The sequence below is a fragment of the Schistocerca gregaria genome, chromosome 8 (assembly GCF_023897955.1).
Source record: "Schistocerca gregaria isolate iqSchGreg1 chromosome 8, iqSchGreg1.2, whole genome shotgun sequence".
In the NCBI taxonomy this organism is placed as follows: domain Eukaryota; kingdom Metazoa; phylum Arthropoda; class Insecta; order Orthoptera; family Acrididae; genus Schistocerca; species Schistocerca gregaria.
In genome coordinates this window covers 194,955,093-194,973,235 of record NC_064927.1, presented here as the reverse complement: position 1 = coordinate 194,973,235, position 18,143 = coordinate 194,955,093, and the positions used below count along the sequence as shown (strand labels likewise).

Genomic DNA, 18,143 nt, shown 5'->3' with positions numbered 1-18,143 from the left:
AAGCTGGTATTGGTAGGAAGTATATAGATGGTGTAGTCATTGAACTAAAGAACATTGTGTTGGGCAGCCTGCTCAGCAAGTGGCCTCTCGGCCATCGTTTGGTGGTGACCAGTCATGCAGACAGACAGATAGCTTGACCCTGTCCGAGAGTGTCATTCAGTAGCTCCACTCCTGGGTGGTACTGAGTCACGAGAGGAATGCTCCTTTGTGGCTTAACGATGGGACTCTGGGAGGTGATGGGTGACTGGAGGGAGAAGTCATGGGAGATCTGTTTCTGTACAAGGTTGGGGTGGTAATTTTGGTCTGTGGCCTCATTGAGTCCCTTGGTATATTTGGAGAGGGACTGTTCGACACTACAAATGCACATACTCCCAGACTCTTGAAAAATATCTACACAATCTCAAAGATGGCAAGGGTAGGTAAGTGTGAGAACTATCACACAGTTATCATAACAGGTCATGCATTCAAGTTGCTGACATAAATAATTTACAGAAGAGTGGAAAAGAAAATTGAGACTCTGTAAGACGATGATCACTTGGCTTTAGGAAAGGAAAGTCACTAAAGAGGCAGTTCTGAAACTATACTTGAGAATGGAAACAAGATTTAAGAACAAGCAAGTCACATTCATTGGATATGTTGACCTTGAAAACACATTTCACAATGTCAAGTGATAGAAGATGTTACAAATTCTCAGAAAAATAGGCGTAAGCTAGAAGGGAAGATTAGGAGTATAAATTTTATTATCCTAGAGGGGGGGGGGGGGGGGGAAGAATGGAAGATCAAGCAAGAATTGATCAGAGTAGAGAGGGTGGAAGACAGGGATTTAGTCTTTCCCCCTACTGCTCTACGTATAAATTAGAGAAGCAGTGGTGGAAACAAAAGAAAGGTTCAGAAGTGAGATTAACATTCAAGATGAAGGGAGATCAATTATAAGATTTGCTGATGGATAGTGCTATCCTCAGTAAATGTGAGGAAGAATTTTGGGATATGTTGAATAGAATGAACAGTCTAATGACAACTAAGACATACGACTCTCTTTTTAAAACATGGACTGACAGCAATGTCCCAAGTGATACAAAGAAGAACGAAAGAAAATGTAAACATGGCAAGTTGTCCCCCCTGTAGCATGTATAGTACATATTTTATGCTTTTAATTTTTTTTTAAACTTCCAAAGTAATTATTTTGGCTAGCAATGTGAACGTAGCTGTAACGTTCTGCAATATGGTAGTGCCTTTAACACACCTTTATCACAGTACTAGTGGTATTTGTATACATATTTCAGGAAACTTACACTATTAACCACTGACATTTTTAAAAATGTTTCTACATCCTAAAAGAAGTGGAAATGTTTCAACAAAAAGCAGAAATATCATCAAGATTAAGAGAAAAGTATCACAATAAGACATGGGGATAAAAACAGTAAAATGAAAATAAAAAATAGTTACCACTTTTTATTTCTTAGGCAGGCAGTAAAACTTATCCCTAAACTGTCAAACACATGTTTCAGATAAGAATCTGAATTCATTTTGAGCGAGAATAAAAAAAAAAAAATGTACGAAGTGAATCATTCAAAGGATTGCTCTTTACCAGTTCCACCTGATCCACTTCTGGTATTAGTAGCAGCACCTTTCAGATGTTTTGGAATTACACCCTGTTTATGCTATACTAAGTTCCATTCATACAGTGTTTTTAAGAAATAATGTCCTCACAAACAGAAACACAGGCACAGTTCACATCATGTAACAACTCACAAACACTTTTGCACTTCCGAATCAAATATTGAGATTGTCTGGAAAATGTGTAGAATAGCTTGCTGTTAACTTTCCAAGTTGAGCGTATGTAGTATCCAGATGAACAGCCCAGAGTATTTCAGAGTTAATTTCTTGTGTTGCTTACTCTGAAAAACACAAAGGTTCTTGATTACATTCACTAGAACAACTGTCCGTAACAGATCAAATATATTTAAATAAACAGAGGGAAATCACCCAGTTTAATGTGTGATAGAATATAATACATGAAGAATATAATACATGACATTTATACGTAATTAAAATGCGGCAAGTTAAATGTCTTGCCTTATTATTAAATATGCACATTTCTTTGATCAGGAGTCCTTACAGTTTTGCAATGAAAAAGTAACCAAATATAATTTACAGCAGCAAATATTAAGCAGTTGAACCATCTACATTTGGACTGCTTTCATTGTACAGTTGTGTAGGCCCCAATTAGATGGCTTTATTGGCCCTCCTAGCACCTCAAGTGATGTGAAGTTGAACTTCTTAGCATGTTTCCAATTTTTCCATATGGTTTCCTCCCGCAGTGTGCACTGCCTGTTGAAAGTGCACGAAAGACATATGAAAGTAATGAGTAGTAGCAGAAATGAGATTAGATATATTACCTTTAAAATCAAAACTTGGTACCACAAAGTAGGTGAATGAAGGAATTCAGCTGCCTTGGAAGCAGAGAAACAGATAATGCACAGTGTGTGTGTGTGTGTGTGTGTGTGTGTGTGTGTGTGTAAGTATTTGGCCTAACATTTTATTATGGCATTTCTATTCCAGGAAACTTCTTATTATATCTGGATGGTTGATATTAGCACTCTTGGCATACAAAGTTTCCCAGTTTGATTATGAATATGCAAATTTTGATCCATATGAGATCCTTGGAATACCTCTGGTAAGTACTGTGACAAGTATGTTCTAGCAATGTTGTGTGGATGAATTCCTGTTCCATACCAGCATGAACTTTGTACAATTTAACTCTCATGTTTGCTGGTGTATGCACAAAGCCTCTTTTTTAAAAGAGAAATAGCAAAATTAATTATTATTGGTAAGAACAGAACAAGATCTGTAAGAGTGTACAGGGTTGCCACAAGTTCTGGAAATCAGGGAATTTCAAATGTGTCAGGCAAATTTGAAAAAATAAAACTGGAAAAGTTTGTCTTTTGTCCCAGTAGTTGCAGCGTCACTGGCTGGGCGGAGCGGAGCTGAGTGTGTGCACCACTTCCCTACTCCCTTATTCCTACCACTTCCCTCAGCTTGCAGCTCAGTGCTTCCACCACTATTTGCCACTGGCCTAGCAGCTGCCAAAAAGAGGAAGGGAGGCATTAGGTGGTGTTTATTTGGACCTGATTTTAAGAGATTGTTGACACAGCAGCCAGAGAAAGCGGTCATGTGTCACTGAGTTCTGTCTGAGTAATTGTGTGAATTTTCTGACAAAAGCTGTGGCCAAACATTTATTTCTGAGAGTGTGATTGTCTTTTCTATGTGCCTGCCTGCAGGTCATTTATCATCTTTACAGTGAGTTACTACCTATCCTGACTAGTATTGATTCTCAAAGTATTTGGACAAATTATCTGTTACATGGATTGATCACCACGATCTCATTTCATTAACATGGTGTCTGTGACACACTGAATAGCTGGCCACATGAGTGGATTTCCATGATAGGCCAAAGTTGCAGGCCATATCTGCGGGTACTTCTAACAGGTCAGGCCTGCCGATCTGAAGCCTGTCGTTTGCCACTAATGTGCAGGCCCTTCCGATCTAATCTAGTCTCTCCAATATTTCCACAGACCAGGTATGTCTGTGTGTGGCATAATGCAGCAGATTTTTGTGATTTATCCATGGACCCAGGACAGTGATGGTCCTCAGCAGGCCAGAGGCCATAGTGGGTGGATTGCAGTAATTGCTACTGTTTCACCACAAGTAGATTGTACAGCACAATGCTTTATAGACATTTTATTTATTGTAGTTCATTTTGGCACTTCGAAAGTAGTTTATATGTTAGAAAGTATGGACGATAATAATAAGAAAATTGTGTCAGTCTATGGCAGCTTGTACACTGTGTACTCATATACTTCTCAAAAGAAAAGTCACACAATACCTGTAAAATAATAGACATAACACTGTGGATAATGTCTGACAATAACGAACATAGTAGACTCAACATTATACTGGCAGTCACCTATATAGTGTTGGTTTACACAACTCTTCCCTGCCTTATACACTTCTTTCAAGAGGCCTACTTTTTTCTGAGGTTATTTCTGAAAACAGGGAAGGTATTTTAAATCTGTCTTGTGACTACAAGGAAAAGTGTATTTTTGTCACCAAATGTGTTTCGTTTTATTGAAATAAAATAACAATAGTGGTCTTAATGACACACACAAACCATTTGACTGGCTTTCTCCATCTAAGAACAGTTCACTGCAAACGATGTTGATGTTAGTACTTAAGATTTTTGCTTACACAAGAAGAAATACAGAAGTCCTTACATTTTTTGACATCTCAAAATTTGTCAGCGAAGAATGCTAAAACTTGTCTGGATATCAGGGAAATATCAGAAAATTTCACTCGAGGTAACTTGTGGCAACCCAACCCTGGTGTAACTTCGCAGCTTGTAGTAGTAGTATTGCTTGAATGACAAATATAGCAGAAGCATTGCTTGAATTAGAGCAGATTGTAAATTGGTGTTATATTTTCTATTGATTCTGGGAGCTTACAGAAAATTGAGAGAGATAACATTTGGATAACAAAATAGTAATTATGAAATCTTCTGGGTACAACTGAAAGAAAAATTTTGTGGAGAAGATGAGATGAAAATTAAGTTAAGTTAAAAGGTTGTATGAAATGATCAATTTGTGTCAGAATGTTTCAAGTTAGAAACATTTTCCTGGTGAGAAAGAAAATTTGCTGTTGTAAGAAAAAATTGGAAAGAACAATAATTAAAAGTGACAGAAGCACAAGAACAGCCCTCGACTGATAAGTTGTGGAAAGTTATAGAAAAAGAACAGAAATTTTTAACTTTTGATCTTCATGTATATGTGCTGTGTAAATCTTTCCCAGTGCAATAAATGTCAGTAAAGGTCTTAAATATTTCATTGAATGCTATTGGAGCTGTGCAATATACATACAAGACACATTCTTATCAACCTTGAACAATTATATTGACTGTTTGTGGATGTCTGGAGCAAGGTTGCAACTGTTGTGGCAAAACATGAGTTAAACAATGAAGGAAAAGACATTGCTATTTATACTAAATAAGACTCGTCAAGTTGCATGCAAACACAATTAAAAGACAGTCACACACAAGGTCAACATCTAGGAACGCAAGACTATACACCAACATCGCTGACTGCAGCTCTAGTGGCTAATGTTACTACCTGTGGATCACGGGGTCCCGGGTTCGATTCCCGGAAGGATTGGGGATTTTCTGCACCCGGGGAATGGTTGTTTATGTTGTCCTCACCATCATTTGGAAAGTGGCGAGATTGGAACTGGAATGATTGGGAACTTGTGCAGGTGCTGATGACCTTGATGTGAGAATGAACCACAAACCAACATCATCATCTTCATCATCATCCCTGATGCCCATGGTCTTACCACTATTGAACATTACCCTTCCCAACATCCTTCAGACTCCAAACCCATTACATCATTCCTCACACACCATACTATTTTTATCATAACCCACAACTACTTCTCATTTGAAGGGAAGGTATTAAACAAAGTCACAGCGCAGCCATGGTCAGACGCATGGCGCACTCCTATGCTGACCTCATTATGGGCCATCTAGAGAAGACCTTCCTAGCCTTCCAAAACACCAAAACTCTAGCCTAGTTCAAGTTCATTGATGGTATCTTCATGATCTGGACACAGGGCCAAGACACCCCATCTTCATTCCTTCACAACCTCAACAATTTCTCTCCCATTTGCTTCATGTGATCCTCTTCAGTGTAGCATGCCATCTTCTTAGATGTTTACCATCTCCTCTCTGATGGCTCCATCCTCACCCTTGTCTACATTAAACCCACCAACCACTAACAGTACATGCATTTTGATAGCTGTCATCCCTTTCACACAAAAAAATACCTCCCATGTAGCCTGGTTACGTGAGGACAATGTGTCTGCAGTGACAAAACTCCTTTGCTCAGTATGCTGAGGGTTTCACAAAGGCCTTCACAGACTAGCACTATCCACAGACCTAGACCGCAAACAGATCTCCCATGCCCTTTCCCTTCACAACCCGAATCCTCCCACCGCTTCCAAAAACCAGCTATAAAGTAGTGTCCCCTTTGTCACCCAGTACCACCTCATACTGGAACAACTGAACTACATCCTTCATCAGGGCTTTGATTGCCTATCCTTGTGCCCTGAAATGAGGGACATCCTACCTGAGATACTTTCCACCCCTTCTAAAATGGTGTTCTGTCACCCACCCAACCCCTACAACGTCCTAGTCCATCCCTATGCCAGTCTCTGTCCCAACCCCTTCCCACAAGGATAATATCGCCGTGGAAGCCGTAGGTGGCTAAACTTGCCGAATCCTCCCACCCAGCACTTCCTATTCCAATCCTGTCACTGGTTTGCCCTACCCCATCAGGAGCTGGGTCACCTGTGAAAGCAGTCATGTCATTTATCAGCTTTGCTGTAATCATTGCACAACTTTTTATATTGGTTTGACTACCAGCCAACTGTTCACCAGGATGAACGGCCACCGCCAACCTGTGATCAAGAGCAAAGTAGACCACCCTGTGGTACAACATGCAACTGAACATAACATACTTGATTTCAAAGGCTGCTTCACTACCTGAGCCATCGGGATCCTCCCCTTCACCACCAGCTTTTTTAAACTGCGGAGATGAGAGCTTTCCTTGCAACACATTCTTGCTCCCATAATTATCCTGACCTTTACCTACTGTAACATACCACCCAACAGTTTTCACCCTCTCTGCCCTATCATCTCCTCATCCTCTGTATATTTGCAGCCTTCTAGCAATGCACCTTTGCCCGCTTCTCTCATTTTTTGTTCCTTCTTTCCCCTACATCTCTGTCCCTCAACCTCTTGACGCTGTTCCTGTTGGCAGATTAGTCCCAGCACATGCCACTAGATAATGTTAATCTCTCTCCCCACCCATACACTACTTGCCCCCTACCCCTACCCCTACCCCTACCTCTTCCTCTTCCTCTTCCTCACCCCTCCAGATTAGTGCCTGCATCCCAAGTGATGTTGCATTCCGACCCGAGATACTGGAGTCAGTGGTGGTATGTGCATGATGTGTGCTGGCTTGTGTGTGTGTGTGTGTGTGTGTGTGTGTGTGTGTGTGTGTGTGTGTGTCCTTAATGATGAAGGCTGAGGCCAAAAGCTATATGGGAGTGTCTTTTAATTGTGCCTGTCTGCATCTTGACATGTCTTCTTTCTGGTAAGTAGCAATCTGTTTTTTTATGTTGTTGATATTCATACCTGGTGTTTCCATTGTTTAATCTTTCTCAGATATTCCAGCGTAGCCAATGCACGATAGTATATAGCCCTGCTGAGGTTGCATCCCATGTCTCTGTTGATTAAATTATCATTCATTTAGAGATGAGTAGCCTCTTTGTAATACCATTTCATAAAGAGGAAGTATTAGTGAGATTTGTAGTATTTTTGTAGTTTGCACTGTCTCCTGTGCTCTGTATCAGACAGTACCCAGCAAATGCTGATTTTACCATGTGCCCTAACTGTGCATGGTGCTTGTATTTGTTATATCTATTTATAGCAGTGTGACAAGTTTGATCAGTGTAAGCTTTCTACACTGGCGCAGAATATTGTAAAAACCTTGCTGTCAGAGACCCGTTCAACCCAGGAGAGCATTCAAGCATGTCAAATGGCAACACACATTTAATTTTTATTATATTTTTTTTAATTTTTTATTTTTATTTTATTTTTTTCAAAATCACACCAGTAATGGACAAAACTCTGCCAAGATGATCATTGTTTTGAGACCAATGAGACCATCTCTTTCTTCTCTTTGCTCTTTTTGTTTCATAGTTACAGGTTGAAATGCATGATGAATCTATTGTTCAGAGCGGCAATTGTGGTTACAAATACTCTGTAGGTGGCTGAGCTCTCCCTGTGAATCTTATAGATTTGAAATGACTTAACTATGCTTTGCTGCCTTGGATGGAAATCGCTAGTTATCTGAACACACAGGTCAGGATATGTGAGCTTTTGGGAAATTACATAACTGAAAGACTCCTTTTTTCTTTTCTACGTATTCATACAGCTAGAAAGTGTAACTTCGCATTTTTCTCCCCCTACATGGTAAATTGAATTTTAGCGCATTGTAGGATGTAAAGAATTAAGATGCAAAAACAAATGTGATACAGCTATTCCATGTGGCCAGCTGAAACATGCCTCTCCAAAACAGTTGCTTCCTCTAGTCACATGTAAAAAAAAAGAAAAAAAATGTAATAGTAATAATAATAATAATAATTTACGTAAGGCTGCCACTAAGCGCAATGTTGACATAAAGTTTTGCTAGGTAATAAGTTCCAATGGTGTAATGAGCATGACTCTTTCCTTGCATATTTTTGCAAGATTGGAATGCATATAATATATAAATTTAGTATCGTTTATATGGGAGGCATGTGTTTGACAATACAATATCGTTCCAGCTTCAAAGATAAAGGGCACTCAAAAAGTTTCCATTTGAGGGCCTTGCTGCATCTTATGTGCACCTTAGTGCAACTCTGATGTGGGTATACAAGCACCGACATGTAGAAATTGGATTAGTTAGGGGTATGTGTCTCTCCAACTTGCGTGCAGTAAATATGGAAACCTGAATTACAGCAATATTATTACCAGATGCATCCAAACAGGAGCGACCTCCTGTTGTTCTTGCCTTGGCTGAGGATAAACTCTGGAAGACATCCACTGGAGAATGAAGAATGTGTATGGGGCAGCATATCTGTTGAAAATGTGGAATGGTGAGACAAATTCCATGTTGTTTGCGATTCGACACAAGATTTTAGTTGATCTGGAAAGCCAGCCTCATCTGTTACACACAAGTGGGAGATAATAGAGCATCTCCCCTATAATACTGATCTGTCCCCTGCGATTATCACACCTTTGGTGCCTCCAAAAAGGTCTTGATGGGTCAATGATTCCTGTTGGGCAAGGATGTGCAGCAGGCAGTTAAGGACTTCATCAAGCAGCAGGCAGGACATGGCATTTTACGAAACGGGTGTCATTAATCTGGTGTGTCTGTGGGATGGTTGCCTCTACGCTCAAGGTAATTTGTCTGATTGGCTTACTGTTTCTGGACTGTACTGCTATCAAACAGAAACTTGTTGATCGCTACTTAAACTTCTCTCCTGGTGTTACTGTTTATTTCGTGTTATATATTATCTCAGTTAAATAACATTTTTCACTATCAAAAGCTGCACGACCATGTATTCGTCATCAATATGTTCTTCTTCTTCTTTGTTGGTATTATATCACTAAAGTAACGGTTTTCATTTTGACATGGGTTTTTAGGTTTGTGAATAGCTACAAAAATTTGGGGGAAATGGTGAAATGCATAATGAGACAACTCTGGCAGAAAAATTCTTTGAAGAACACTGAGAGTAGCTTGTATACACATGTGTGTCTGAGTTTTATCTTCTTTCCAGGAGTCCAATGCTTTTTGTTCTATTACATAACTGTGTTAATGTGATATCACATTGTTTTCTCAGTTGTTTGCTATACAAAAAATGGCTTGAATGGAAATGTGATTACCATTCTTTTGTTTGATCTTGTGTGTCTTTGCCTTTTATTGTACATTATATAATGATGTTCATCGCCCAAGCCATTAATTATTCACAGTTTGTAGCAGAATCATTGCTTGAATCACAAACAGATCAGGTTTTAAATGAATGCTATGTTTTCTGTTGATTCTGAGAGCTTGTAGCTACGTGCAACTTTTTGGAAGTTATATGTAACTCATTTTCTGGTTGGTAGCTATCAGTGTTAATTGGTTTTATAATCTAAATTACATTGCATGTGGCTGTTACGAGGATACACAACAGAATCTACAAAATATGTAATTGGGGATCTTGTCTTTGACTCCTCTATTTAATTTTCATTTCTTATTTTAGCTAATAGATGATGGTTTTATTGTCAGTGCAAATGAGAATTGTTCACCTCTAATTGTGATGAACAAGTCTTTTATGTTGTAACACTTTTAAAATTGTTTATTTCATTTTTCACAGGGTGCATCACAAGCTGATATCCGTAAACAATACCGTAAACTGTCACTTATTCTGCATCCAGATAAGGAAACAGGAAATGAGAAAGCATTCATGAAATTGACTAAAGGTATGGATCTAGTGAAGGGAGTAAAGCAATGATTAATTTATCTCACTTTTTGTTAGTAAAGTTCATTGAAATTAATTACAGCATATCAGGCTCTGACTGATGAGGAGGCACGGCGTAACTGGGAGAAGTATGGTAACCCTGATGGTCCTGGTGCAATGAGCTTTGGCATAGCACTTCCGTCATGGATCGTTGAGAAAGAGAACTCTGTTTGGGTATGCAAATAAATACAATATATATAACATTAAATTATCCTCTAGAAATTAATAAAGCAAATAAATTTTATTTGTTAATTAGAACGCAGGGTTTGTCAAAAGAGTCATATAATTTTACAGGACTCTTACGCTGTGCATGAATGAAGATAGACACTTGGACTGAATTTTAACTTAGACATTGAAACCAGAAATTTGCCTCACCTGGATAGCTTAGTGTGTTAACAGACCACTTACTGGGTTTGGGGAGGTGGGACTGCTCCAGATTGATTCCGCCTCATGAATTAACAATGATGGCTGGAGAGCTGGCCAGCCTACATGTGGTTTTAGGCAGTTTCCCACATCAGGATAGGTGAATATTGGGCTATTATCAATTTTCTGCCTTAGATGCATGCTACACAAACATTAACAAAATATTCTCATAGTTGAACATAGGTTTACTCAAGACGCAGACAGATTGAGTACATGAGAGTGTCTCCCAGGGGGTATGTTGGTATCAGAAAGGACATCTGGCAGCCACTACCAATAACATTGCCGACTCTGTCTATGTGTATCCCTTTCAAAAAACTTTGGGTGAATTGTGATGTCACATAGCAACTTCTGTGGATGCTGTAGTGCCAGACATACTTTCAAAAGTATGGGAGGAGTTTGATTATCGTCTGGGTGTTTGTTGTGCGCTCAATGGAGGGCGCATTGAATATTTGTGAAAGATGAATGAGAACTTTACTCTTAAATTGTAAAAAAATACCACAATGGTTAATGTGCATGCATGTAAAAGGTATACCCTCATAAAATCATGTGGTTCTTTTGAAATTGAATAGGTTGTAGTTCTATGCATAAGTTAAAAGTTTACCCCAAGTTTCTATCTTCAGTCATTTGGATAGTTTGGATTTTTGAAACATATCAGAGTTTTCTAGCCATATTTTCCAGATTCTGGAGTGTGAATGAAGTCACAGCTGTGTGACTTCAACAACTAAGGCAAATGACCAATAATGACAAAGGTTTAATTTTGGTATCAAATGAATAGCAATTTGTGCTTTGTAGATGTAGAGTGTCAGTGTGCACTCAGCCCTTGTGAGGAAAATGAGGAGCTACTTGATTATAAATAGCGACTGGTCTCGTAAACTGACATATGGCCTGGAGAGCAGTGTGCTGCCCACATGCCCCTCCATATACACATCCAGTGATGCCTGTGGGCTGAGGATGGCACGGCAGCCTGTTGGTACCATTGGGCCTTCATGGTATGTTCAGGAAGAGTTTAGTTAGCTTAGTTTAGTAGATGTAGAGGGTATATATTAATTAAAATAACTAGGCCTGAGTGGACTCCAACATGTGACCAATCAAGTAATGTGGATCAACTGACCTGAAGAAATACCTAGGCTGTTTCATCTTATGATGAAAATTGAAAGTGTTATACCATGAAGCATCAGTCTGATATTTATCAAACTTCATCACATTACAGGTTTTAAATGATTAAACTTCTCTATTCAGAACCTGTCTGTGATGGACATTAGTATGTGTGACTCCCAACTGTCACAAATAAGCTCTTGTAAACACATGGCATTGAGGCAAACAGCCACTGAATGTCACCTTGCGGAAATTCTTGCCATGCTTCAAACTCACACTATGCGTGTTCACAAACATTATTGGTTTGTGGGTGGTATGAAAGTATGTGTCTGCCCATTACATCCCAAATGTGCTCTGAGCGAGAAATCAGGGAACTGGGCAGGCCAGTCAAGCGACTACAGATTCCTAATGACATTAGTATTGTGAGGATCTTGCATTTTCCTAGTAGACAATACCATTTGGTGTCTGCCCATTACATCCCAAATGTGCTCTGAGCGAGAAATCAGGGAACTGGGCAGGCCAGTCAAGCGACTACAGATTCCTAATGACATTAGTATTGTGAGGATCTTGCATTGTCCTACTAGACAATACCATTTGGTACCCAGAGAGCATTCAACCTCCCTTCAACAATTACAAAATCATTTCCACTGTCATGTCAAATAGGAGCCACACCATGATTCCAGAAGTTAGAGGGATAAAGGCCTCGAGGAACACTGCCCTTCGGCATTTCACCAAGTCATCTACATATAGCTTTCATTTCCTTTTTTGTTTCTCAGTCTATGTGAAACATTTTAGAATGTCAACTTCAACAAGATGTATCTATAGCTGTTTTTTTTTCCCTCCAAAATGCAGTGAAGTTTAATTTTAACTAAAAGATGATGATAACTGTTCAGAATATGTATGAAATTTAGCTTTGTTGTATTGCTGTTGTCTATCAGCTGATATGAATTTTCCAATTCTTTTGTAACAATTATAAATAGTATTTCATATTATGAATTTTGTTTTACTTCAAGAAATGTTTTTCATTGTAGGTTCTTGGGTTATATGCTCTTGTTTTCATGGTCGCTCTACCCACTGTTGTGGGAATGTGGTGGTACAAGTCCATTCGATATTCTGGAGACCAGGTCAGTATAATTATAATGTATCTCCTGAAACTGGTGGTTACATCAAACAATGGAAAGCCCATTATGGGATGCCAACAATATAAGAACTGAGTGCTACTCACCACATAGAGGAGGCGTTGTATGGCAGACAGGCATAATGAAAAAGATTGGTAGGTATTATTCAGCTATCAGTCTGTATGTCTTTAAGGACTGAGTAACAAGTAGCAATCTTTTTCATTATATCTCTCTGTGACTCAATGTCTCCTCTATATGGTGAATAGCATTCTATCCTTTCTTTAATATTGTTGAAACTAGTGGTTAATTATACTAAAGCACTCAAATTCTTCCTACATGGTTTCATCTTGTCATTACTGAAACAATTTGTTTACAGGTAGAACCATGCTCTTACTTCAGTTTCCAGTTTTTGCATTTAATATTCACATGAGGGAAATAAATTTTGTGTAACAGATAGAACACTCAAGTAAATTGGAATATATGAATTTATTTTTTCTCGCAACAATATTATTGTTTTCTCTTCTTTTGTTTTTCTGTTTTGACTTGTAAAGCACATTTAAGAAATAGTTAACTTTTTGTTAGTAGACATTCTGAAAATAGATAATACAGTGAATTACTTGTTCCCATCTTGCTCATGTTTGTGAACTCAAAATTCATAAGGAACTGAATCTTTTTAGAAGTGCATGGTATTTGTTGTTTCGGAAAATTAAATGAAAAATTAACTTTAATTTTTGCTGAGCTTTTTATTGCATTGTTTAATAGAAGACGACCCACCAAGTGTGCTTCAATTGCTGTAAGCAAATCAATGTGTATCTCAGGAAAAATCAATAACTGCATAAAAATTTTGTTGAACATTCTGCAACATTGTCAATCCAATAATTGAAGTTAAAAGTTTCTGTAGTTGATCATACAGAATCTCTCTCCTCTTCTCTAAATTTTTTCCAATAATAAAAACAATATTATGAAAACAGTATTTTTTACAATTTTGAACTGTAAATGTTACTGGAATAATGTCCGAATGAATGAGTTGCGACAGTTCTACATCCACATCTATGTCTACATGGATACTCTGCAAATCACATTTAAGTGCCTGCAGAGGGTTGATCAAGCAACCTTCTCAATAATTTTCTATTATTCCAATCTCGAAGAGCACAGAGAAAATGAGCACCTGTGTCTTTCTTAGCAAGATCTCATTTCCCTTATTTTATTATGACGATCGTTTCTCCATAATTATGTAGGTCGGTGTCAACAAAATATTTTTGCACTTGGGGGAAAAAGTTGATGATTGAAATTTGGTGAGAAGGTTCTGCCACATTGAAAAATACCATTGGTTTAATGGTCTTTGACACTCTCCTATTTCGTGATAGTACAAAATGTGCTGCTTTTCCTTAAACTTTCTCAATGTACTCCATTAATACTATTTGGAAAGGATATCAGACCGCACAGCAGTACACTGAAAGAGAATGGACAAGCATAATGCAGGCAGTCTCTTTAGTGGATCTGTTGCATCTTCTAAGTGTTTTGCCAATAAAATGTAGTTTTTGGTTCACTTTTTCCAAAATATTTTCTAGGTGTTCCTTTCAATTTAAGTTGTTTGTTATTGTAATTCCTATGTATTTAGTTGGAATTTGTGGCTTTCAGATTTGACTGCTTTATCGTGTACTCGAAGTTTAATGGATTTCTTTTCGCATACATGCGAATGACCTCACACTTTTCACTATTTAGGGTCAACTGCCAATTTTCATACCATAACTTTATCTAACTTGTATTGCAATTTGTTTTGATCTTCTGATGAGTTTACTAGACAATAAACAACAACATTGTCTGCAAACAACCTAAGACGGCTGCTCAAATTGTCTCCTGAATCATTTATATAGGTAAGTAACACTAGAGGGTCTATAACACTACCTTGGAGAATGCCAGAAATCACTTGTGTTTTACTCGATGTCTTTCTGTCAGGTACTATGAACTGTGACTACTTTGACAAGAAATCACAAATTGAGTTACGTAAATAAGACGATTTTCCATAAACATGCAATTACGCTGCAAGCCACTTGTGTGGTAGTGTCAAAAGCCTTCTGGAAATCTAGAGATATGGAATCAATTTGAAATCTCTTGTCAGTAGTACTCAAAATTTCGTCTGAGTAAAGAGCTAGTTGTGTTTCACAAGAATGATGTTTTCGAAACCCATTCCCTTCATAATGTTTGAGCACAGTACATGTTCCAAAGTCCTGTTGCATAGACACATAACGTTTATTCACAGGACACGATGCCTGTAATTGAAAGATTGTCATCATCTCTCTATTTGCAAAATATTCCGGAAGAGACGTTATTCGGATCTCTGGGAGGGGGCTGCCAAGGGGAAGGTGACTACGAGAGAAAGATTGAATAACGAATGAAACGATTACGTTCTACGAGTCGGGGTGTGGAATGTTGGAAGCTTGAACGTGGGAGGGAAGCTAGAAAATCTGAAAAGGGGAATGCAAAGGCTCAGTCTTGATATAGTAGGGGTCTGTGAAGTGAAATGGAAAGAAGACGAAGATTCCTGGTTGACAATTATAGGGTAATATCAACAGCAGCAGAAAATGGTATTGTGGGAGTAGGATTTGTTATGGATAGGAAGGTATGGCAGAGAGAGTGTTACTGTGAGCAGTTCAGTGATAGGGTTGTTCTTATCGGAATCTGACATCAAACAAACACCGACAACAATAGTGTAGGTATACATGCTGATGTCACAAGCTGAAGGTGAAGAGATAGAGAAAGTATATGAGGATATTGAAAGGGTAATACAGTATGTAAAAGTAGATGAAAATCTAATAGTCAGGGGGGACTGGAATGCAGAAAGGATTAGAAGATAAGGTTAAAGGAGAATTTGGGCTTGGGACAAGAAATGAGAGAGAAGTAAGACTAATTGAGTTCTATAATAAATTTCGGCTAGTAATAGTGAATACTCTGTTCAAAAATCACAAGAGAAGGTACACTCTACAAAGGAAAAGGTTCGGTGGTACGGGAAGATTTCATTAGATTACATCATGGTCAGACAGGATTCCGAAATCAAGTGTGGATTGTAAGGCATACCCAGGAGCAGATATAGACTCAGATCACAATGTAGTAGTGCTGAAGTGTAGGCTGAAGTTTCAGAGATTAGTCAGGAAGAATCAATACGCAAAGAAGTGGTATACTGAAATACTAAGGAATGATGAGATACGCTTGAAGTGCTCTAAGGCTATAGATACAGCCGTAAGGAATAGCCCAGCAAGCGGTACAGTGGAAGAGGAATGGACATCTGTAGAAAGAGCTATCACAGATTTTGGAAAGAAAAACATAGGTAGTAGAAGAAATACTTCAGTTGATTGATGAAAGAAGGAAGTACAAAAATGTTCAGAGAAATTCAGAAATACAAGTCGCTGACAATATCAAATAAATATGAAGTACAGGGAAGCTACGACGAAATGGTTGCATGAAAAATGTGAAGAAATCGAAAAAGAAATGATGGTTGGAAAGACTGACTCAGCTTATAGGAAAGTCAAAACAACCCTCGGTGAAACTAAAAGCAAGTGTGGTAACATTAAAAATGCAACAGGAATCCCACTTAAATGCAGAACAGAGAGCAGAAAGGTGGAAAAATTACATTGAAGGCCTCTGTGAGGAGGAAGATTCGTCTGATCCGATAGAAGAAGAAACAGGAACCTAGTATTAGAATCAGAATTTAAGGGAGCTTTGGAGGATTTAAGATCGAATAAGGCAGAAGTGATAAATAACATTCCATCAGAATTTCTAAAATCATTGGGGGAAGTGGCGACAAAATGACTATGCACATTGGTATATAGAATGTATGAGTCTACCGATGTACCATCTGACTTTCAGAAAAATATCATCCACACAATTCCAAAGACTGCAAGAAGTGACAAGTGTGAGAATTATCGTACAATCAACTTGATAGCTCATGCATCCAAGTTGCTGGCAAGAATATTATACCTAAGAATGGAACAGAAAATTGAGGATGTATTAGGCGACGATCAGTTTGGCTTTAGGAAAGGTAAAGGCAGCAGAGAGAGAATTCTGATGTGGTTGATAATGGAAGCAACACTGAAGAAAAATCAAGACAGATTCATGGGATCTGTCAATCCAAAAAAAGGGTACGACAGTGTATAAAGATGCAAGCTGTTCGAAATTCTGAAAAAAATAGGGGTATGCTATAAGGAGAGACATGTAATATACAATATTTACAATAGCCAAGAGGGAATAATAAGAAGTGCTTCAATTAAAAAGGGTATAAGTCAGGGATATAGTCTTTCACCACTACTGTTCAATCTGTACATCGAAGAAGCAATGATGGAAATAAAAGAAAGTTTAGCAGTAGAATTAAAATTCAAGGTGAAAGGATATCAATGATATGATTCGTTGATGACCTTGTTATCCTGAGTGAAATTGAAGAGGAGTTACATGATCTGCTAAATGGAATTAACAGTTTAATGACTACACATTATGGATTGAAGACAAATCAAAGAAAGACAAAAGTAATGAGACATACAGAAATCAGATCAGTGTGAAACTTAATATCAGGATTGATGGTTACGAAGTAGATGAAGTTAAGGAATTCTGCTGCCTAGGCAGTTAAATAACCAATGACAGACGGAGTAAGGGGGACACCTGTAGCATTTGGAAAAGGGAATTCCTGGCCAAGAGAAGTCTACTAGTATCAAAAAAAAAAAAACATTGACCTTAATTTGAGGAAGAAGTTTCTGAGAGTGTACATTTGGAGCACAGCATTGTATGGTAGTGAAACATGGACTGTAGGGAAACCAGAACAGAAGAGAATCAAAGCATTTGAGATGTCGTGCTACAGAATGTTGAAAATTAGGTGGACAGGTAAGGAATGAGGAGGTTTTGTGCAGAGGAAAGGGATATGTGCAAAACACTGACAAGGAAAAGAGACAGGATGATAGGACACCTGTTAAGATACCATGGAATGACTTCCATGGTTCTAGAGGGAGCTGTAGAGGGCAAAAACTGTAGAGGAAGACAGAGATTGGAATACATCCAGCAAATAATTGAGGATGTAGGTTGTAGGTGCTACTCTGAGATGAAGAGGTTGGCATGGAAGAGGAATTTGTGGTGGGCCATATTAAACCTGTCAGAAGACTGATGACCAAAAAAACAGAATTGAGCAGATTACTCCCACTTCTTTTCTTGAATATTAGTGTGACATGCAACTTTCCAGTCTTTGAGTACAAATCTTTCATCTAGTGAGTGGTTGTATATGATTATTAAATATGGAACTATTGCATCAGCATACTTGGAAAGGAACCTGATTGGTGTACAGCCTGGACCAGAATACTTGCTTTTATT

General features: G+C 38.3%; 1 protein-coding gene across 1 annotated transcript in view; it reads left to right on the top strand.

Annotated features, from left to right (window-relative positions):
* LOC126284533 (translocation protein SEC63 homolog) overlaps nucleotides 1-18,143 on the top strand; it is a 150,823-nt gene that overhangs the window by 32,890 nt on the left and 99,790 nt on the right. The window contains 4 exon segments of the mRNA XM_049983531.1: nucleotides 2,563-2,677; nucleotides 10,012-10,117; nucleotides 10,199-10,329; nucleotides 12,705-12,797. Coding sequence (XP_049839488.1) covers nucleotides 2,563-2,677; nucleotides 10,012-10,117; nucleotides 10,199-10,329; nucleotides 12,705-12,797 — 445 coding nt within the window.